At 40.1% G+C, this 23,418-nt stretch overlaps 2 protein-coding genes across 2 annotated transcripts in view; one reads left to right on the top strand and one right to left on the bottom strand.

Annotated features, from left to right (window-relative positions):
• Nucleotides 1–23,418, top strand: part of CGRRF1 (cell growth regulator with ring finger domain 1) — a 1,085,659-nt gene that overhangs the window by 1,005,673 nt on the left and 56,568 nt on the right. The gene's annotated exons all lie outside the window — the stretch shown is intronic.
• GMFB (glia maturation factor beta) lies at nucleotides 6,717–21,522 on the bottom strand. Its single transcript, XM_050798279.1, has 7 exons — nucleotides 21,398–21,522; nucleotides 16,142–16,238; nucleotides 14,662–14,711; nucleotides 13,608–13,657; nucleotides 13,071–13,153; nucleotides 11,982–12,055; nucleotides 6,717–10,395 (listed from the first exon to the last, which is right to left on the bottom strand). The coding sequence occupies exons 1-7, from the start codon at nucleotides 21,398–21,400 to the stop codon at nucleotides 10,324–10,326; spliced, it is 429 nt and encodes a 142-aa protein (XP_050654236.1). The 5' UTR covers nucleotides 21,401–21,522; the 3' UTR covers nucleotides 6,717–10,323.

Raw genomic sequence — 23,418 nt, 5'->3', positions numbered from 1 at the left:
GTAAGGTAGCACTTGTGAGTGATGAAATAGGACATTTGACAGAAGAAATCTCTAAGCATAGTATTGAAGGACTGGCATAGATTCTCTTGAGTGCTTGTAGTAAAATGTGAGAAGACGGAAGTGATTTAAAGATGGAATCCATCATTGAAAAGGAAGCACAATTCAAAGATTTGGAAATTTCTCAGCCTGGCCCTGTTATAAAGAATGAAAAAAGTGGCCGGGCACAGTGGCTCAAGCCTGTAATCCCAGCACTTTGGGAGGCTGAGACGGGCGGATCATGAGGTCAGGAGATCGAGAGCATCCTGGCTAACATGGTGAAACCCCATCTCTACTAAAAAAATACAAAAAACTAGCTGGGCGAGGTGGCGGATGCCTGTAGTCCCAGCTACTCGGGAGGCTGAGGCAGGAGAATGGTGTGAACCCGGGAGGTGGAGCTTGCAGTGAGCTGAGATCCGGCCACTGCACTCCAGCCTGGGTGACAGAGCGAAACTCTGTCTCAAAAAAAAAAAAAAAAAAAAAAAAGAAAGAAAGAAAAAAGCATGGGAGAGAATGCCAAGGCTGAGTATATGTTTGATAAGATTTGTATGGATAGAAGGGATCCAGATGCTTTCATCAAGATAATGAAAGAAAGACCCCATAAACATCTTGGAGACCTTTGAAGTTGCCTTATCCATCACACACCCAGAAGGCCAGGGCCATTGGGACAGAAGAATTATAGGGCTCTATTCCCCATATTCTGGTGCAGCACTCTATGGCCATTCCAGCTGTGGCCCAAGTGGCTGAAACTCAGACCATCCCTCTGAAAGGCACAGACAGTAAACCATGGAGGCATCCACGCAGGGCCATCTCCGTGGGTGTCCAGAGTATACAAGCTATGGGGCATGACTACCTGCATCTAGATTTCAAAGGACGCCCAAAGAGCCTTGAGGCCCAGAAATATAATCGCCCCAGGGGTGAGGCCACTGTAGAGAGTCCCTGCTAGGGCAATGTCTAGTGGAGTCATGGCAGCAGGGTCACCCGAGACCTCAGACTGGTAGAGCCACAGGCATGTGACTCAAACCCAGGACAGTTGCTGCATTGGCTTCTCCCAGCAAAGCCATGGGGGCAGGGCCATCAGAGTTTTAGGAGCCCAAACCCTACCCCAGTATGTCTTGAAAGTGGGACATGGGGTCCAAGAAGGGTATTTTGAGGCCTAAAAATTTAATGTTTGCCCAGTTGCATTTTGGACTTACTAGGACCTGTTACTCCTTTCTTCCTTCCCATTGCTCTGTTTTAGAATAGCGATGTTTATCCTTTGCCTGATTCACCATTGACTTTGAAAGCACATGACTTGATTTCACAGGCTCACAGCTGGAGGAGAATTGCCTTTGAATGAATCCCACCTTGAATTTCATCAGTATCTAGTTGAGATAATATCCAGAAGAGACCTAAGACTTTAAAGTTGATGCTAGAAGAGGTTAAAATTTTGGAGGTATTGGCATGGAATAAATGTGTTTTGCATGTGAGAAGGACATGAATTTGAGGGGGCAGGGGCAGAATGTGTGTATCCTCCCAGAATTCAAAGGTTAAAACTTAATTCCCAGTGCCATATACTCAGGGTGGGGAGGGCATCTAGGAACTGATTAGGTAATGAGGGCTCTATCCTCATAAATGGGATTAGTGCCCTTATTGGGGGGTGGGGGGGAAAAGCTTGACAGAGCCTGTTTGTCTTTTTTACCATGTGAGAATCCAGAAGATGCCCTCTATGAGGAATGGGTCCTCAACAGACACCAAATCTGCTAGCAGCTTGATCTTGAACTTCCCAGCCCCCAGAACTGTTAGCCATAATTGCTGCTGCTGCTGCTACTGTTGTTGTCATTGTTGTTTGAGATGGAGTCTCGCTCTGTTGCCCATGCTGGAGTGGAGTGGCGCAATCTCAGCTCACTGCAACCTCCACCTCTGGAGTTCAAGCAATTCTCCTGCCTCAGCCTCCCGAGTAGCTGGGATTATAGGTGCCCACCACCACGCCCAGCTAATTTTTGTATTTTTAGTAGAGACAGTGTTTCACCATGTTGGCCAGGCTGGTCTTGAATTCCTGAACTCAGGTGATTCGCCTGCCTCAGCCTCCCAACATGCTGGGATTATAGGTGTGAGCCACCGTGCCTGGGCTGTGAGCCATAATTTTTAAATAAACTACCCAGATTAAGGTATTTTATTATAGCAGCCTGAATGAACTAAGACAGTGGAAAGTAGTTGAACAAGGGACTCTGGCCAAGATGGCAGCCTGGAGAAACAAGGAGACTATAACAGAGAGGCAACTGCTAGAAGCCAAGAGCTGGCAGGGGTAGTTGTAAAGCTACTAACCAGAGGAGGCATGACCCAAGCAAGGAACTTGCAGCCAAAATTCCCAATAAGGGAATCAGCATGGAACCCACAAGAGCACCCCACGGAAGAAATCTGTTAGTATTTGACGTTGGCCACATTCAGAGGCACCAACTCCAGATGACATCTGTACCAGGCTAATAAGTCTTTTTTTTCTGTTCATTTAGGTTGCCCCTCCTCCTCTAACCCCAGAGAAACCAGAGACAACTAGCAATGGGAGAGCAAGGAGCAGCAATCATGAGGGATAGACCACATCTCATTCTCCACTGTGGATTCCCAACATGAAGCATGTTTTTAAAGAAAGTGGGCTGGAGGAGAGGATGGGGCAAGGCAGAGAGCTTTAAAGAAAGTAAGATACTGAAGTTTTAACAGACTAGACTGGAATTTTTGTTACCTGAAAAGAAAATGAGTCTAATCCCATAATACTTAAGGATGACCAGAAAGGTTATGAGACCAGAGAATTCCTCCAGAGACAGGGAAAAATAATCAAAACCACAATGGAGTTCTCTGGGTGATACAATTTTTTCTTCTTTTTGCTTATTTGCATTTTCTGATTTTTCTCTAATGACATTCGTTGTTTAAAAGTTTTCTTTTTGTTATTGCTTTTTTAAAGAAGGCACTATATTTAGTTCAACAAACAACAGCCTTCATGGTTTAAATAGCATTTGGGGTGATTTCTGAAGGCTGTTGATTATGGTAGGCAGTGGCAGCAGCATGGGGAGAAAAGTGCATCTGAGGAAGATGAGGCTCAGGACATGTTAATATAAAAGGTTGTATTAGTCAGGGTTCTCCAGAGAGACAAAACCAACAGGATAGATAGATGATTGATTGATAGATGATTGATTGATAGATCGATCGATAGGATTGATTAGGTGAATTGGCTCACACAATTATGGAGGCTGAAAAGTCCTAAGATAGGCTTTCTGCAAGTTGGACCCTGGGATGCTGATGGCGTGGCTCCAGCGAAGTCTGAAGGCCTCAGAACCTGCGAAGCCAGTGGTGTAACTCGCAGTCTGAGGCTGAAGGCCTGAGAACCCAGGAAGGCACTGGTGTAAGTCTTAAGAGACCAAAGTCCAGGGAACCTGGAATTCTTGGCCAAGTACGAGAGAGGAAGGGTGCATACCAGCTCCACCAGATAGACTGGCATATTTGCCTTTTCTGTTTTTGTTCTTCCCAGGGCCCCAGCAGACTGGATGGTGCTTACCCACACTGAGGGTGGATCTTCCTCCACTACTCCATTCAGATGCCATCTAAAATTAACCATCACACTTGTTTAGGCTTAGTGTAAATGTAGGGAACGGTGACAGATGAAACCAGAGGCAGCATCGTAGTTAGGCACTTTTGTACACAAGTGAACAGACATGCCCAGGTTTACATGTAATGGAAGGCTTCCAGTAAGGACGGACATGCAGAGAAACCCAGAAAAAGCTGACCAACCAGGCCTCAGAAAAAGGGGACAATGAAGAGTGGCCTTGGATCAAAGGAGGCTCTAGAAACCTAAAAGGTAGGAGTGGGGCTCCTCAGTTTGGGCCTTCATCTTTAACATGATCCAGCTGTTCTCTGCATGCCTGCTTTATTCTTTTTTTGAGACAGGGTCTCACTCTGTTGCCCAGATTGGAGTGCAGTGGCATGATCTTGGCTCACTGAAGCCTCTGCCTCCTGGGTTCAGGTGACTCTCCTGTGTCAACCACTCTAGTAGCTGGGAGTACAGGCATGCATCACCACACCTGGCTAATTTTTTTTGTATTTTTAATAGACATGGGGTTTTGCCACGTTGGCCAGGCTGGTCTCAAACTCCTGAGCTCAAGCAGTCTTCCCGCTTGGGCTTCCCAAACTGTTGGGATTACAGACATGAGCCACTGCATCTGGCCAGGCCTGCTTTATTCTACACTATCCCAGCTGGCATCTTCTTTCCCTCTTCTCCATCTATTGGTATCCTTTCAAAGTCAGTCAGCTCGCACTGCTATCTGCCTCACTCAAGAAAGTGATTGGCCCAAATTGTTGTTTGATACCAGTCTGGCAACATCATAGAGGCTGGCTGTCCTTGGGTTCAACTAGCTGGGGCTGAAAATGTCAATAGAATCCTATGTGTACTGAGGGTTGGGAGGAGGCTTAGAACAGGAAAGTACAGCCAGGTGCAGGGGCATTTCCACCTAACAAAGGGCTGTGGGCATATTTAGGCTTAGCTGTTGCTATGGTCTGAAGGTGTCCTCCAAAATTCATGTGTTGGAAACTTAATCCCCCATGCAACAGTGTTGGGCGATGGAGCTTTATGGGAAAAACCCTCATGACCGGATTGACGCCTTCACAGAAAGGACTTTCAAGAGGGGGTTCACCCCTTTCTTGTGAGGATGTACCAAGAAGGCCTTTGCCAGATGCCAGTAGCTTGATGTTAGACTTTCCAGCCTCCAGAACTTTGACAAATAAATTTCTGTTCTTTATACATTACCCAGTGTCAAGTATTGTTAAACAGCAGCACAAAACGGACTAAGACAACTGTGCAGTGCATGTAAGAAATGGGCCGAAATGTGAAGAGCCTTAAATTCTAGAGTAAGAGAATCTATATTTAATTTAGTAACAGTGACTTTGGAAGTCACACATACATGCTCCTCCTGCTTTGTCTGATTTGCATGGTGGCATTTGGATATGCAACCAAGGCATTCTTTCTTTCCTATAATTAAAAGAGGGCAGCAACCTCATCAGGGAGCTTTCACACAGCCTGGGGGCAGATCTCAAGTAGAAGATCAGAGGATTATCTGTGAAAACTCCCTAGTGCTCAGCAGCAACATCTTTAATTGGCTCCCCAACACAGCTAAAACTACACTATACAAGGATACGGTATCCACTCAGGGTGCACCCTCATGCAAATGAGTGCAAAACTGCCTTTGCAAAAATTCTAACAATGAGAAAATTAGGACAGTGAAAGAGGCCTGATCTAATCGACTCCATCCTGCTTCTAACCTCCAAGCTGTCCTGGTTTATTCCTGGGCATGGGCCGAACTAACTTTGGGAAGAATTTAGTTTATAGTTTAACTTTGAAAGAAAGATGATAACAGCCCTTTCCTGAAATAAGCCTCCCTTCTTGCCTGGGGACCAGTCTGCCTTTGTAGGACTAATAAATTAGCTACAAGATTAGAAATAATAATTTAGGAGTCACCGCAGCTGAGGCTGCATGATTCTGGAACCTCCCCAAATTGTTCCTGGGGATAAAAATCACTGTTGTAAAACATAAGGATCAGTGCTTGAGATATTCTGCAGACCCTGTGTTCTGACGCACCACAGGGCTGAGCCTATTTTGAGCCGGTAATCTGGCTCAACCAGTTCTGTGATCCCACCTAGGAACAGAAGACAGCAAGAAAAACCCACTTGACCCCCTACAATTTCATCTCTGATCCGACCAATCAGCACTCCTCACTTCCCAACCCCCTACCCACCAAATTATCCTTAAAAACTCCAATCCCAGAATTTTGGGGGACACTGATTTGGGTAATAAAACTCAGGTCTTCCATATAGCCAGCTCTGTGTGAATTAAAAATTCTTTATTGCAGTTCTCCTGTCTTAATAAATTGGCTCTGTCTGGGCAGCAGGCAAGGACAACCCATTGGGTGGTTACAAGAATGCGCCCATACTCAGAGGCTAAGTGCTTACAAATGCTTCTTCCTGCTGAAAAGTGAAAAGGACAAAAAGACAATAGGTATTATTTAGTGAAATTTAAGAGCTGGCTGTTTGAGTAGGTTAGTGGCCAAATCTGATAAATAAGGAAGATATAAATGTTCCCATGCTTGGGCCAATTCTCCTCGTGAAATTCTTAAAGACAGGAAGGCATAAACTACTCCTTTCATAATCATAACAAATTGTGACTTACAACATACCCAATCACAGGAAGTACATGGCAAACTCTAAAAACTATGTTATTAGTGATTTGTATTCATTCAGTAGACACCTATTAAATACATACCATATAGTACAGTTGGTAATAAAGGTAGGACGGGTTGTCAATGGGTGTTTAATACATAGTGATAAACTATATTCAAAAAAAACCCTTCAATTTGATTTCTTAGGAAGTATGCAGCTCTCCTAACTTCTAATTCTTTGAAAGCAAGCATTCATCGTTTGAAATAGCTCTCTCTGTCCCTACTATTGTTTACTGACATTTTCTACATTTTAGCATCAGACCAAGTTTTAAAAATTTTTATAACTTATCTTCTCCTTCCACGAAGCTGCCAAATGACTCTTGTTTATTTTGCCTCTCAGTTTGGCCAGATAAAGTTTATGGCTCACACAAATCTAGCCAGGTAGACACCAGTAACTCCACAGGGGGAAAGAGGTGAGTAAAAAAAGAAAAGCTGGAAGTCTTTTAATGTTAACATTTTATTTAAACCAGTACAAGCACCATGCTTAACAAAAGACTGTCCAAAATAAACATGCAATATGAACTAGCAGAGACTGAAACCACAGCTTAAGAAGCTGTGCCAGTTGTTGGTTTTGTTAAATGATGACAGAGAACTGTTAAAATTCACAAGACTAAACCATTAATGTTTCAAGCCTCCTGAATGAGATTATATTGGACCATCTAAATCAGTGGGAACTGCCCTGGCATGTTAATGATCTCAAACAATATTCAAGTAATTATATTTATATGAATTATACTCCAAAAAGCAAGAAAATACAATTTCTATCACAAGCTTACTGTATATGAGCACTGATTTGAAATGTCAAATGGCATAATAAAAACAAATTTCTCAAGAATATTCAGCTTGGGACCATTGATTTTGAGCGGTCTAGAAGATTATTACATTCTTCCAGAAATACAAAATAAGATTTGTCCAGAAATGTTTGAAACACATCCTCACAAAAGTTGTAATGGCTCAAACTCTATAGATTCCAGTATTATCAGTCTATTGAACAAATAGGGAAAGCAACCATAGTAAGAATACTTGAATTGAAAGAATACGAGTTACTCTCTACTTCCACCAAATATCAGCATTTAAACTCTTATGAAAATATCTATTCATCACTAGTCCACATATGGATTAATGACATTGCTCAGGTTTTAAAAGTAGTCCAAACACTTTTTTAAGTACACCTTCCTTAATATCTATATGGGTTGGGGGGAAACGGCCAAATTTAATTTGGCAATAAACTCCCCTAACTGGAAATTTTTAGCTAACGTGTCAGACAAGGATACAGTTTATGGCTACATTTGACTCCTGAAAATAGGAGATAAAAAGGGAGGGAAAAGTGCTGACACACATTTTGCTACACAGATTTAGTAATGACAGTAAAAAATTTAGCAACACGCTCTTAAACAAGAGTATGTTTAACTGCACTAGGCATTTAGTAAACTTTTAGAACTAGACAATTTGAACATTTATTTTAGAAGTCAATTAAACACAAACAGTCAACCAACTTTTTTCCTAATATAATTGCATCAGTACCAGAACAAAGTGATCACTATTCAAAACTCAGACATTTTGGAATTTCAGCATAGTAACCTGAGAAGTTTTCTTCATATGTTTTTTGTTGTCATGGAAACCATACTAAATAATACTGTGATTACCAGTTGGTTCTATTTTGACATTAGATGCTATGCAGAACTTATGCAGGGCCAACAATTTCAAAACTGACTTAGAAGACCACAAAGGAGGGTCCCAGGAAAAAAGCTGCTGCCAAAATGGATTAAGATTTAAGGCTGAATGGGAATGGTTGTACTAGAAAGATACGGAATGTAAAAACTGCAATTATGAAATACGGAGTTATTATTTGGGAAACGGCAGAAAAAGAGACACTAAATAGGAAACATACTCGAAAAGAACAGTGCAAAATTTAGTAAGATGAAAGGGAAATCTATACAAATGTTTGAGAACACTTTAGAGCATGGGATTTGTAAAATCTCCCCATAGAACAGATGGAATAAAAATGTCCTACTGATCCTCTAACCTCAATCTGTTGTCTTGAAAAAAACATATTATTAATTAGGAGTCAGACAAGCTCAAAAAAGCATGGTTTATCACAGCTCTTTGCTCCTGTTAAAGAGAGTAGGGGAACTAAGAGTTCTAGTGTATGGCAGGTCAACATTATCTGACATTATGGAGGACCTCCAAATTTAAAAACAAACAAAACTAAAACATGCAAGACAAAATAAGGAACTTCATTAAAAAATACATTCTTGCAGCACTAGTTTCTCTTATTGCTGCAAATCAGGTGAAACAAAACCTCATTTCCTTCATTCAAAAACATTAAAAACACTCTCCACTCACTTGGATTACATTTGCATTTCCACAGAATTATATACATGTTATTCACCAACATCAAAATACCTGTTTAAAGAATTCTTAAACTTCCTGGGTGAGCTTTCTCTCTCTCTGGATATTGGAAAAAAGAATCCTTTCCCTCCAAGAACCAAAACAAACACCTACTCTAGCACTTCCTCATCTCCAACTTTCTATTGCTTCCTGACTTCTAAATTAGTGAAGCCAAACAGTGTTGGGAACAGAAGATGTTCTATTCAATATCGCGAAAATTCCAACTATCTTTACTTCTCACAGAAACCTCAAAAATAAAATGCAAAGAACATATGAATGGAAAACATGCCAAAATTTAAATTTTGCTAGTTTTGAGATGACTAAGATATTCTTAATATAAGAATACACGCACCAAGTTTGGTTAGTCTTTAGAGTTTCTAGACCTATTATCAAATTCATGTTCAGTGGTTACTTATGTATTTGTTTTTACAAGTATGCCAAATATCAGAATCCTTGCTTTATGCCAAGAGTACCATCATCTAACAAGACTGGTTTAGTTAACTATTCAGGGATCCAGTTCAGAATATCTTCTGACATTTAGGATATAAGATGTGATTGCTATTGAAGTGTTAATGTTATTAACTATGGCCAAAGTTTTAAGATAATTTTTTCCTATGGCACAAAACTAATCACGAGTATACCCAAAATTATAACTCTCAACTGCCATATATTCATCAATGCAAGCAGATAGTTGGAATTTTTAAAATATGAAGTTGATTTTATTACAAATTTCAGATATACACATTAGAAAATTATTTTATTTGGACCCTTTAAAAAAGTATTATTTTCACCAAATCTGGAATACTGGCAGTGTAAAAGTCTTAAACTAACTTTAAAGCTAACAAATCAAAGGCACAGTATTAACACATTTAAAATAATTAGTGTTCACAGGACATTAAGAGGTGCTTTATAAATAAAGTGTTATTAACCTAGATTCAAAACTGTCTAGAAATGACATAAAAGGAATGAAGCCCTTGATTATTACAAACCACTGATTTCTAAGACTAAGATGCTATTTTCCATAAGAAGAAAAGCTAACAGTCATAATTCTATCTTAAAATCTAACTCCCCAACCTTAAAACTGAGTGATTGATGAACACAGTTTCTAGACTTGATTAAAAAGACACAGGAAACCAAAGAAGATACAGAATTCATGAACGTACTTGTAATGCAGGTTACACGAAATTATTTCATGGCTCAATACTGGGTCACTCAAGTCTTTGACCCCAAATGAATTTCAATGATTTGACAAGTGATAATATGCTATTTTCATAAATAAACTGCTAATATCCAGTATTTGTCAAAAGGAGGCAACTGTTGTCTCTCACAATCTAATATATCCACTTTCCAATGGTGTCTGTAAATAGTAACAAATGCTGAACCATAAGTTATAGAAATTAGTCACAAGAGTGCAAAAAGTCCCTGGAGAAAAGTAGTCCACCTAACAATTACCAATATAAGGAAACACTTTACAAAGTTTCATTACTATGAAGATGATTTCCTCTTTGTTCAAACTTTGCACAAATGAAGAATTTTTCTTTACTGCAGGAAACAAACTGTAAGTAACAGTGCATTTTTAGGCATAAATAAGTATTTATGTCTGGTTCCAGTACGGTCAGGTTAATACATAAATACTTTAGAAACACAGAAGTTCACATTAGTGGAAAAATCCAAGTTTCTCACGTAACCATTCTTCAGTTAGGTCTTCAGTATTTCTTATTTCAAACACCTTTGAAAAAAAAAAATTAGGTCATACTCTGACATTCCAAAACAAAAGGCAAATATCTGAGGATTTTTTATATATTAAAAAAATATTTTATATTTGAGTATTATATCCCAAATTATTTTTGGTTATATATTTGAGTATTAAACACCAAATTCTGCTTGCTTTCATTGTTTATGACTTAACCTGTATAAATCAGATATACCTTTTAGGTAGTACTTCACTTCTTTTAAATGCTAAGTACTCAGTTATCAAAGTACAGCCATCAAGACAGCATTAAACCAAAACTCTCTCAAAAGCACAAATCTACAAATAGTCTAAAAGAGCAGTTCTGTAAATCTTATTTCCTGGAAGACATCCCAAGTATACACAACTAAAATCAATCTAGTGAGGAACTGAGGAACATACGCTGGTATTCCGGAGTCTGAATGTCAAATGGAAATATCGGATGGAGATCAGTCACAAATCTCTATCAAGAATCTGAATCAGGCCCAGAAAGTATAATGCCTATAGAAAAGCAATGTATTACAGCAGAAAGGACGGGATTTGGAGCCAGATGTGAATCCTAAGTCCTAGATAGATCCTGAGCAAGTCATTCATCCGCTAGGTCTGTTTTCCTATCTACAGAATACCTCACAGGGCTGTTGTAAGGATTCAATGAGATTATCTGTAAAAGTAACTTGTAAACTGTACTGTCTCAACTTCAGCACTGTAGGGCATTCCCAGGATTAGAACGGACTCGAGGCTGGTAACAGCTCCTTCTTAACTGCCCAAACCGTTAGAGCAACTCCAGTGCTCCTGTGTTACAAATTAGGAAAAAGTAATGTCTATAAAGCAGTGGTAACAATCACATGGGCTAAGGGGAAACAGCAGAGGGCACTTAAAGGCATTCCAGAGTTGATTATTAAGCACCCAAGGGGAAAATACTGATGCTGTTCTTAAAATAAAACTTGAAATATTGTCTGACACAGTTTTAGCAATATAATATTCTATTTCAAAACCTTACGTGCATATACCTTTTTAACTCAAACTAATATGTGGAAGTTAAATAAAGTCTGAGAGCCAAGTACCTCTCTTACCTTTAACTTTCAAAAATACCATAAAATAGGGACATATTAAATCTTAAAGCAAGTTCTCATATAAAACAGAATGTTCTAACTTTATTAATATTCTTAACAATTTTATATTTGGAAAAATACAATTAACTGCATAATACTGAATTCCAGCACAGAACGCGGTTCATTTTAGACTATGGTAAAGGGTTCTGAGAAACTTCAATGTTGACCTTTATCTATTAGAAATTATCTTATGGCAGATAAAATAACTTTCAATAGATTTAACAGTTACAGTGGCTTTCTAAAACTGCCTATATTTTGAATGTGATTTCTTCCAATCAACTTACTCAAAAAATACACTTTGGTTCAAATGCTTCTATCTTGTTCTATTTCCAGTTAACAAAAAGCTTTGGCTAACTTACTAATCTGGTCTAAATAACCTTCACCTGCATAAAAAATACTCCTTTAGACTATTTTAGCTATTGCTTTATAGTCTAAAGGAAAATATTGTCTCAACAAGTCAAATATAAATACCACCTTGGTTAGTTCAGCTGTCTGGACTAGCTTATTCTTACTCCCAGCATACATCATCTGTTGTTCAGGCTTACATCCTGGAAAAGAGAGATTAGTGCAGAAATGAGACACAGATTTTGAGAAAGTTATGGGTTATCATTATTTTCATTTTTTAAAAATGACACATTTAGGATTTCCTTTGCTATTGAGTTTACAGAATGTGTATGGGTTGCATTTTGAGTCTTACACTGCACACTGCCTACAGAAAGAGACAGTTAAGTTATAAATAAACAAGAACAAGTCTACAGGTTGGCAAAAATAAAGATTCTAGACATTTGTAGATCCTGACTTTTAGAGCCTTGCAAACAATTAAAAACTTTCTGCACTATCTTAACTTTGACACTAAATATCAAGATAAATTTTATGGATGACTAAAATACACGAGGTTTTGGGATGGTAGTGGACCAGTAGGGCAGGGAGATCTGCTCTGACAAAAGCTTCTCTCTGCTGATACATTAAGTTAAAAATATACTGCAGTGTATTTTGAGTGCTAAGTAAATGATGCAAATTATAAAGTTTGGAGAATAGCTCAGTGAGTGCAGTTTTTATTGTGGGCCTGAACAGTGGTGACAGAAGTTCTGGTGATAATGAATTCCTTAAATACCAGTAACCTATTTTAATACCCAATGTAAATTACTCTAGGACCATTCTCAATATTATAAGCATATCACTGTTAACTACTATTTAAAAGAAACACAAATACATACAATTATATGTGAAGTTCACATTTTTATAAGATTAAAATATAAAAAGAAAATACTTCTGATATATTAAAATGTCATCACGTTTCAAAATCCTTAAAATATATGTGTGATTTGAGTCAACAATTACATGTCTAGAAATTTATCCTAAGAAAATAAGTTCTAAGAGATGATGCTTCATTCTTTCTAGGGATGCATGCACACAGGCACATGGACATACACAGACACAGACCCTCCTCAATTTAGGTTATTCGACACTGTCCATCTTTAAAAACAGCATAAAATTTGTCTAGTATAAAATGGCTTAATCGGATCTAAGCCAAATATATGTTATTTAAAGAAATTCACTTACCAACAGGACTGGAGAAAATAAAGCACAGAGGATATGAAACTCTTCCATCATCATGTTGATATTTATAACTATACACAATGAAGGTTTTTCTCAAGTTAAAGAAACTAAAGTTACTGCTCTGAGACAGGTATTTACCAACACCTGCGGAGCTACTGAGCTACAAGTTTCTGTCCTATTCTTTTAGGCCACATCTTTATTACTATCTTTCCACAAAATTAAATGGGTCCCAAGGATAAGTTATAAAATCACATAATCTCTCAAAAAAATAACTTTTTAAAGTACTGGTTTAATACAGATTATTTTCTTCTCAATTTGTATTGTACACATGTTATAATAAAGGAAATAGTTTAAAAAAGAAAATTATTCATCCCATGAATAAACCAACTTTTCGTTTTTCCTAGTCTAGTATATGCATACATATTTTAATTTGGCTGTGATCATGACACAGAAGGATACTTTCAGATTTTTAACAAATGAGTTCACAAACAGGTCTGACCACTAAAGAATAAATCTTTTAAAGCACTAAGAAAAGGATATCGAGGTTGTCGTTCAGGTAGTTCATCTTTAAGTTCATCTGGTGAAATGCCCTGGCACCACAGAGAAAAGCAACTTTTAAACATTTTCTTACCCATAAGTCCTTAAGAGATACACCAAGCACCCATTCTACTAACAGTTATACATTTATTACCACATGCTACAAAATAAAATTTTATCTTACTAAATTATACATAAACTCGGGTTACTAAATTCTCAATCCAATCAAAGCCTCCTTCTGCCCACTTGGTCTAGCTCCATTTATTAACTAAATATGGGGCTGGGAGGCACAGATTGTATGCTTATGTTCCAGCTGTCAGGAAATACAGAATGACATAAGCCAGTATCTTAGCAGCAAGAAACAATGTCTGATTTCAAAAGAAAGAACTCAATTCTTTTTACTCTAGTTACTTAATTTGACAAACTAGATATTTAAATTGTAGGGTTTCAGGTTTTATGTACTAGTCAAGCAACTTAGAAGCAACTTATAAAGTTGACTCACTTCTTACTCGGTATACAACCCCAACTTATACCACTTATTTTTTTTTTTTTTTTTGAGACGGAGTCTCGCTCTGTCACCCAGGCTGGAGTGCAGTGGCCGGATCTCAGCTCACTGCAAGCTCCGCTTCCTGGGTTTACGCCATTCTCCTGCCTCAGCCTCCCGAGTAGCTGGGACTACAGGCGCCGCCACCTCGCCCGGCTAGTTTTTTGTATTTTTAGTAAACACGGGGTTTCACCGTGTTAGCCAGGATTGTCTCAATCTCCTGACCTCGTGATCCGCCCGTCTCGGCCTCCCAAAGTGCTGGGATTACAGGCTTGAGCCACCGCGCCCGGCCCTTATACCACTTATTACACAGGACTTCACTAATGCTTTTAAAGAAGGTAGTTAAATTAGCAATATAACATACTACACAATTAGCACATGCTTTTATGCATAATGAGCATGTATTTAAAGGAGGTTCAAAACTCGTTTTAGAAGCACATGTAACTAATATAGCATCTTTTGAGAAATAATAATTACTTAACTAGAAAATTGTATTTAGTTCATTGAACAAACCTCAAGCTCCTCATCCAGTACCACCAGGCGTTTATCCTTGTCAATCTTCACTAAAATAAAAATCAATTATGAATAAGCTGGGATTCTAATGTGACCTTGATCCACCCAACCCACACAATCTCAGCCTTTTTTTCAGACATCTAAAAGTAAAACATCAAGAAACACAAGCATAAAACTCATTCACAGTTTTAGTATACGGTTTATTAGCTAGCTTTGCTTTTCAAGCAGTCAGCTTTTAAAAGCTTTTACCCATAATTCCCAGTACCTAATTTGCTTATTTAGAACTTTATGTCAGTTTCTTACATTTCCTGTGTATATGAAGAACTTTGTAACTCAAATGCAACTTCTAGATAATAATATGCAACATGGTCAGAATTGCAAGGGAAAAAGTGCCTGATCAGGGATTAAAATAGAGAAACCTCAAAATTCCTGGCTTCTCCAAGGTCAGGATTTCATGGCACAGTATCATTATTCTGAGAAAGTGAATAACCAAATAGAAGTGATAGATATATTCAAATATATCTAATGTAATCCAAAGCTAAATCAAAATAAGTTTAGATACTCTATGCCTCTATTCTTTCCTGTTGGTCTGGCAAAGTTGACTGTGTTTGGTTTTGCACGAATTTCATAGTAAATCTTGTGAGATATAATATAATCTCAAATAGTTTCAGCTTTTACAGTAAAATAGCACTAACACACATTTTCACTTTGATTTTTTTTTTTCACTTTTAAGAACCATATGTCGACATTGTAGTATTTATTTGTAATGAAATCAGAATTCATGACAAGTTGTCATGACCTCTGATTATATCAGATCTGCCAGATGCATCTCTGTTAAGCATGGTCTCTAGAGTTTTACATTTTCACCCCCTCATCTTTTCCTCATCTTTCTAAATCACTACCTACATATTAAATACTGCCTATGAATACAAGGGAAATCTGCATAATGTCAGATATAGCTCACAGTGGGAGAAGCAATATGCAAATCACTCTTTCCATTTTCAGAAGACAGTGCCAGTGCCACTTAAAAGTACTCTTCCTGAAACCGGAGTTCAAGTCTACAACTGGAATAATGCCCAAAGTCACTCTGCACACAATGCTGAACTTTGTCATTTTAGGTGTAGGCAAAGGTTTCTTTTGAGGATGAATGGCCAGGCTATTTTTAGTCCCCCAAGAAGGATGGGTTGGATAGGTCACTGCAAATGGGAATCCTCATTTCCCAAGGACCAAGACGACCGCCTTCTCCAGAGCTGTACAAGCAGCTGAGAAAAGGACTATGGGGGAGGTGGGACAATCCACCTCTGTTCTGTGACATTAGAATTAGCTGTTACTTATTTTTTAAAGTGATCTAAAGGTGGTGGTGGGGAAATGAAATAGAGGAAGTAACATTGCTTTCTAACGGTGCAGTTCATGCAATGTAGCTACAAGATTGAAAACAAATTAAGACCATGTAACTTTGAGGCAATCACTTTTAGCTTACTTATAATAGCAGCATTGTTCGTTTCTTTGCGAAAACGAAACTTTCTCAGCTTTTCCACTAAATCTTCAGCAACATCACAAACAACCAAAGACTCGCTCTATAAAAGAAAAAAAAAACACATATAAAATGCCATGACTTCAATATAAGTACATGTTAAAGTTATGAAACCTAATACCTTTATAATGCATACTGACATTCACAAATGTCAATTAAGTGAAAGCATTAAAGTGAAATACATGAACACTTAAAAAAACTTTAAAATCAACCAACCTTTGGATCTACACTGCTTAATCCTACACATCTGTTCATCTCATATATGTAAGGTACACTTTAACTTTCTCTTTGGCTAATGAATGTCTCAAAAAACAGACACATAATAATGTGCAATGTCATCAGAATTGGAGAGGAAGAGAAGAATATGAGGAAAGTCAAGAATCACTGTCTGCTGTTAGAAAGGAAGTCAAGCATACTATTTTTATACAGTGAAGGAAGAACAAGAAAATAATCTGATTATAGTTAGAATTAATAAATTATTTTTTGTCCTCACAATTACAGGGGAAAAAAACAATTCAAGCAACGTAAGTGTTAAAAACCGCATAAGAGTAAAGACCAATAATATTTTATATTATAATTAAATGATTATGTAGATATAAAAAGGAGCTACTAAGAATGTGCATAAGAAATAAAAGCAGAGACAAAAAGAAACATTGCAATTGATACCACAGAAATACAAAGAATCATTAGAGACCATTATGAACACTACACTCCAACAAAATGGAAAACCTGGAAGCAATGGATAAATTCTTGGACACACACAATCTACCAAGACTGAACCATGAAGAAATAGAAAACCTGAACAAACCAATAATGAGTAACGAGACTGAAACAGCAATAAAGTCTCCCATCAAAGAAAAACTCGGTATCTGACAGCTTCACTGCTGAATTCTACCAAAGATTTAAAACACCACTTCTACTCAACTATTCAAAAAAACTGAAGGGGAGAACATACCTCCAAGCTCATTCTACAAGAACACCATTACCCTGATAACACAACCAGAGAAGTATACAACAAAAAAAGAAAACTATAGGTCAATATCCTTGATGAACATAGATACAAAAATCCTTAACAAAATACTAGAAAACCAGATTCAACAACACATTAAAAAGATCATTCACCATGATCAAGTGGAATTTGTCCCAGGGATGTAAGAATGGTTCAACATGGGCAAATCAATAAATGTGATATATTACATTAACAGAATAAGAAAAATCATATCATTTCAAGAGATGCTGAAAAAGCATTTGATAAAATTCAACATCCTTTCATGATAAAAACCCTAAACAAATTTGGTATAGAAAGAACACACCTCAAAACAATAAAGTCCATATATGACAAAGCCACAGCTGACTGCACAGCACACTAAATGGGGAAAAACTGAAAGCCTTTCCTCTAAGTTCTGGAGTAAGACAAGGATGCCCAATTGTACCACTTTTATTCAACATAGTACTGGGAGTCCTAGCCAGAGCAGTTAGGGATGAGAAAGAAATAAAAGACATCCAAGTTAGAAAAAAAGAAGTCAAATTATCCTTGTTTACGAAAACATGATCTTATATTTAGAAAAAGCTAAAGATTCCATTAAAAAAAAAACTGTTAGAGCTGATAAATGAATTCAGTAAAGTTTAGGATACAAAATCAACATACAAAAATCAGTAGCATTTATATACAACAACAGGAAACAATCTGAAAAAGAAATCAAGAAAGCAATCTCATTTACAATAGCTATAAAAGAGCTAGGAATAAATTTAACCAAAGAAGTGACAGATCTCTACAATGAAAATTATAAAACACTGATGAAAGAAATTGAGGAGAACATACAAAAATGGAAAGATATTCCAAGCTCATGGATTACAAGACATAATATTGTTAAAATGTCCATACTAACCCAAAGTGATCTACAGATTCAAGGCAATCCCCATCAAAATAGCAATGACATTCTTAACAGAAAGAGAGAAAAGATCCTAAAATTTTTAAGAAAACACAAAAGACTGGGAATAACCAAAGTAATCCTGAGCAAGAAGAACAAAGCTGGAAGCATTGCAGTACTTCAAAATATACTACAAAACAGTAGTTACCAAAACAGCATGCTCCTGGCATAAAACCACACACACACAGGCCAATGAAACAGAATAGAGAACTCAGAAGTAAATCCACACATTTATAGCCAACTGATTTTGGACAGAGATACCAAAAACAAACACTGGGGAAAGGACACTCTCTCCAATAAATGGTGCTGGGAAAAACAGACCTCAGGCTGGGCGCGGAGGTCGAGGCGGGCAGATCATGAGGTCAGGAGTTCGAGACCAGCCTGGCTAACATGGTGAAACCCCGTGTCTACTAAAAATACAAAAATTAGCTGGGCGTGGTGGCTGGCGCCTGTAATCCCAGCTACTTGGGAGGCTGAGGCCAGAGAATCGCTTGAAACCGGGAGGCGGAGGTTGCAGTGAGCGGAGATCGTACCACTGCACTCCAGCCTGGAGACAGAGCGAGACTCCATCTCAAAAACAAAAACAAAAACACAGAAACAAACAGACTGCAACTCTCAGCATACATAAAAATCAAATCAAAATGGGTTAAAGACTTAAATGTAAGACCTGAAACCACAAAACCACTAGAAAAAAAACACTGGGCAATTGCTTCAGAACACTGGTCTGAGCAGATTTTTTTGAGTAAGACCTCAAAAGCACAGACAATTAAAGCAAAGCAGACAAATGAGATCATATCAAGCTAAAAAGCTTCTGAGAGGAAAGAAAACAAACAGAGTGAAGAGACAACCTACAGAATGGGAGAAAATATCTGCAAATTCTCCACTCAACAAGGGATTAATAACCAGAATATGTAAGGATCTCAAACAACTCAATAGCAAAAAATCCCCATTTAGTCCTAATAATAGTTAACATGTATCAAACCCTATGAGAGTAACACTGTTATATCCTTTACATAGATTTCCCTTTATGCTCAAAACAATCTCACGAAACAGATACTATTATTACTCCCATTTTGCAAGAAACTAAGGTTTACAGAGGTTAAGTATCTTTCCCCAATTACATAGCTAGTGGAGCCAGGATTCAACCCAGGCAGCCTATCTTAACTCACTCTCTTAACCACTACAAAGGAGGTGGTGACAGATTGGATACTGGGGTTGGGGGTGGGGTGTGAGTAAGCAAAAAAAAAAAAAAAAAAAAAAAAAAGGGTTACCAAGATAACTCCTAGGCTTCTGGCTTGTATAACAAATTGTCTTGTATAACACACAGAAGACCAGGTTTGAGGAGAAAGGGCATGAGTCCTACTTTGGACAAACTGAGGTGGCTCTGAAGCGCCCAAGTGGAGGAAAAGCTTCCCAGGGAATGGTAACTAAATATTGAAATATTAATATATAGATCTGGGGCCGGGTGCGGTGGCTCACATCTGTAATCTCAACACTTTGGGAGGACAAGGCAGGTGGATCACTTGAGGTCAGGAGTTCCAGACCAGCTTGGCCAACATGGTGAAACCCCGTTTCTACCAAAAATACAAAATTAGGGCTGGGCGAGGTGGTTTACACCTGTAATCCCAGCACTTTGGGAGGCCGAGGTGGACGGATCACGAGGTCAGGAGATCGAGACCATCCTGGCTAACAAGGTGAAACCCTGTCTCTACTAAAAATACAAAAACAAAATTAGCCGGGCGTGGTGGCGGGAGCCTGTAGTCCCAGTTACTTGGGAGCTGAGGCGGGAGAATGGCGTGAACCCAGGAGGAGTTTGCAGTGAACCGAGATCGCGCCACTATATTCTAGCATGGGCGACAGAGCGAGACTCCATCTCAAAAAAACAAACAAAAACAAAACAAAACAAAATTAGCTGGGCGTGGTGGCACATGCCTGTAATCCCAGCTACTTGGGAGGCTGAGATAGGACAATCGCTTGAACCCGGGAGGCGGAGGTTGCAACGGCCGAGATCGCGCCATTGCACTCCAGCCTGGGCAACAAGAGTGAAACTCTGTCTCAGAAAAACAAACAAACAAAAAAGTACATACAGATCTGGATTGGATCTCAGAAGCAAGGTCTTCTGAGCTGTAAATTCACAAGTCATCTGAATATAGGTGTTAACTGAAGCCATAGTTTAGGATAAGAATACATAATGGAAAATGAAGGATTAGGATGAAACCAGGGACTCCTTCGAGCATTGTCCAGGGAAAGGAGAATGGTCTGCAAGGGAAATAGACGGACCAACAGGAGAAGTAGGAGGAGCTCTGTATCCCAGAAGCCAAGGGGGAAGAATGAAGGAAGGGAATGCTTCAAAAACAAGAGAGTGTAACACTCTGGAATGCAGCTGAAAGGTCAGAGAAGATGAAAACTGAAAAGAATCCATTCGATTCAGTGACCATGACAAGATCTATTCGATGAAAGTGGGTTCAGAATTGAGTGGATGGGCAGAGAGAGCAGTGTTTTGTTGTTTCTAATGAAATTTACGCATATTAAAAAACCTAATGGGATGGATCCAAAAGATCCTTGATGGCGATTTATTGAATTCTCCACTTTATTTTTATGCTTGGGGTCCATCCCATGTAAGAACAGAAGCCAGAGCCCCCAGAACCAACAAAACTAAAGCTTTTGACAATTACTTTAAGCCCAGTGCCAAAGCTTTGGGTCGAAAGGTTTCCAACTGCCACAGGAAAGCAAAGATAAGGAGAAATCCTCTGTAGGAGGCTAGGGAAAGGAGCAGACAGAAAGAAGCTAAGGTGAGGCTGAGAGAATTCAATCAGAATTCGAGTCCTCCCCCAAAACGCCGCCAGGTGGAAGATGCTCGAGGCCCACCAACCCCTGGAACCTGGCCACGGCCCTGGCAGGGAAAGCGGGATTTGGGGGAGCCCTCCGATGGGGCAGACTCCTTTCCCTCCAACCTACAGCTCACAAGCTGAAGCCCTCCATCCCGAAGGGCCTTCGAGGGGCCTCCCCAAACCCCCTGCTCGCGGAAGCACCCTAGTCCCATGGCCAGCTGGGCTGGTCCACCCCGGGCCTGGCTGGAGGATGCTGCCCTGAGGCGCGGCGGCGGAGGCCAAGTACTCTGGCTGTGGGCAGTGGCCAGCCGCTGGGGCGGAAGCGGCTGCCGAGCCCTCCCGGGCGCTGCCCGCCGCCGCCGCCGGCTCCGGAAACCCGGAAAGCCCAGCAGGTCGGCTCGCCCAGCCCTCTGGCCCCCGCCCTCCCAGCGGCAACTCACCATTTTCCTTCCGGCCGTCAGCGGCCTGTCGCCTTCACTCGGGCGCCTTTAAGAATGGCACGGCGGCCGCCTCCCTTCCTGCCCCGGCGCCTGGCCCAGTCGCCCCCACCTATCAACGCGGCCTCAGCGGGCCGGCACGTGACGGCGGACGGCAGGAGGCGCGGCTCAAAATTAGCCAGAATGAGAGCGCCTGATTTTTTTTTCTTTTTTTTTTTTTCTCCCTGCGCCCTCTACAGGAGGATGCTCTGCCTGGCTGCAAGTGAGAAACAAACCCAAGGTGCATACTTAAAAGTCATGCCAGTTCTCCGGACCTTAGTAACAGTCTTCAAGCTCTGAGAGCATGTTCCTGGTGACATCAATGTTTTCAATGGTAAATGTGTGTACTGACCGCAGCCTACCTTCCAAATTTGATCTCCCTCAAATCTAGGCACAACTCCTTTCCTCCCACCCTCTCCAGAACCCCACCTCTGACCATTGCTGCCTTCCAGGACTTAGTTAATATCTCTCTCTCCCCCTCTCCTTCCCTCTCCCACTCTCTCTCTCTCTTTCTCCCGCCATTCCCTCTCCCATTCTCTCTCTCTCTCCCTCCCCCTTTCTCTCTGTCTTTCTCTCACACACATTTCTCTCTCTCTCTCTCTCTCTCTCTCTCTCTCTCTCTCTCTCTCTCGTCTTGTTCTGTTGCCCAGGCTGGAGTGTGGTGGCACAATTATAGCTCACAGCAGCCTCAAACTCCTGGACTCAAGCAATCCTCCTACCTCAGCCTCCTGAGTAGCTGGGACTACAGCCGTGTGCCACCACACACCCTGCTATTTTTTAAATTTTTTTGTAGAGATAGAGTCTCCCTATATTGCCCAAGCTGATCTTGAACACCTGGCCACAAACAGTCTTCCTGCGCGCCTCCCAAAGCGCTGGGATCACAGGTGTCAGCCACCATGCCCAGCCTCTTTTCTCCGTACAAGTTATTTATTAAAGTATGAATGAATGATGATTGGTGCTTCAATGAACACTCTTATGGGCCACTGCCTAAGTAAACATCAAGAAGTCTCTGTACCAGAAGCAGACTTAGTGCAACAACCAGATTAGAGGCATGAGCCACCACACTGATGGGGTGGCCTGCCCCTCCACACCTGTGGGTATATCTCATCAGGTGGGACGAGAGACTGAGAAAAGAAATAAGACACAAAGTATAGAGAAAGAACACTGGGCCCAGGACACGGGCACTCAGCATACCAAGGACCTGCACCAGCACCGGTCTCTGAGTTTCCTCAGTATTTATGGATTACTATTTTCACTATCTCAGCAAGAGGAATGCATCAGGAGAGCAGGGTGATAGTGGGGACAAGGTCAGCAAGAAAACATATGAGCAAAGGAATCTGTGTCACGAATAAGTTCAAGAGAAGGTACTATGCCTGGATGTGCACATAGGCCAGATTTATACTTCTCTCCACGCAAACATCTCAGTGGAGTAAAGAGTAACAAAGCAGCATTGCTGCCAATATGTCTCACATCCCGCCATAGGGCGGTTTTTCTCCTATCTCAGAATTGAACAAATGTACAATCGGGTTTTATACCAAGACATTCAGTTCCCAGGGGCAGGCAGAAGACAGTGGCCTTCCTCTATCTCAACTGCAAGAGGCTTTCCCCTTTCACTAATCCACCTCAGCACAGACCCTTTACTGGTGTCGGGCTTGGGGACGGTCAGGTCTTTCTCATCCCACAAGGCCATATTTCAGGCTATCACATGGGGGGAAACCTTGGACAATAACCGGCTTTCCAGGGCAGAGGTCCCTGTGGCTTTTTGCAGTGCATTGTGCCCCTGGTTTATTGAGACTAGAGAATGGCGATGACTTTTACCAAGCATACTGCTTGTAAACATTTTGTTAACAAGGCACATCCTGCACAGCCCTAGATCCCCTTAAACCTTGATTCCATACAACACATGTTTTTGTGAACTCAAATTTGGGGCAAAGTGGCTGGGGCAAAGTTACAAATTAACAGCATCTCAGCAAAGCAATTGTTCA

This window comes from Macaca thibetana, chromosome 7 (assembly GCF_024542745.1).
Source record: "Macaca thibetana thibetana isolate TM-01 chromosome 7, ASM2454274v1, whole genome shotgun sequence".
In the NCBI taxonomy this organism is placed as follows: domain Eukaryota; kingdom Metazoa; phylum Chordata; class Mammalia; order Primates; family Cercopithecidae; genus Macaca; species Macaca thibetana.
The sequence above is the reverse complement of the archived record's forward strand: the minus strand, read 5'-3'. Positions and strand labels throughout refer to the sequence as shown.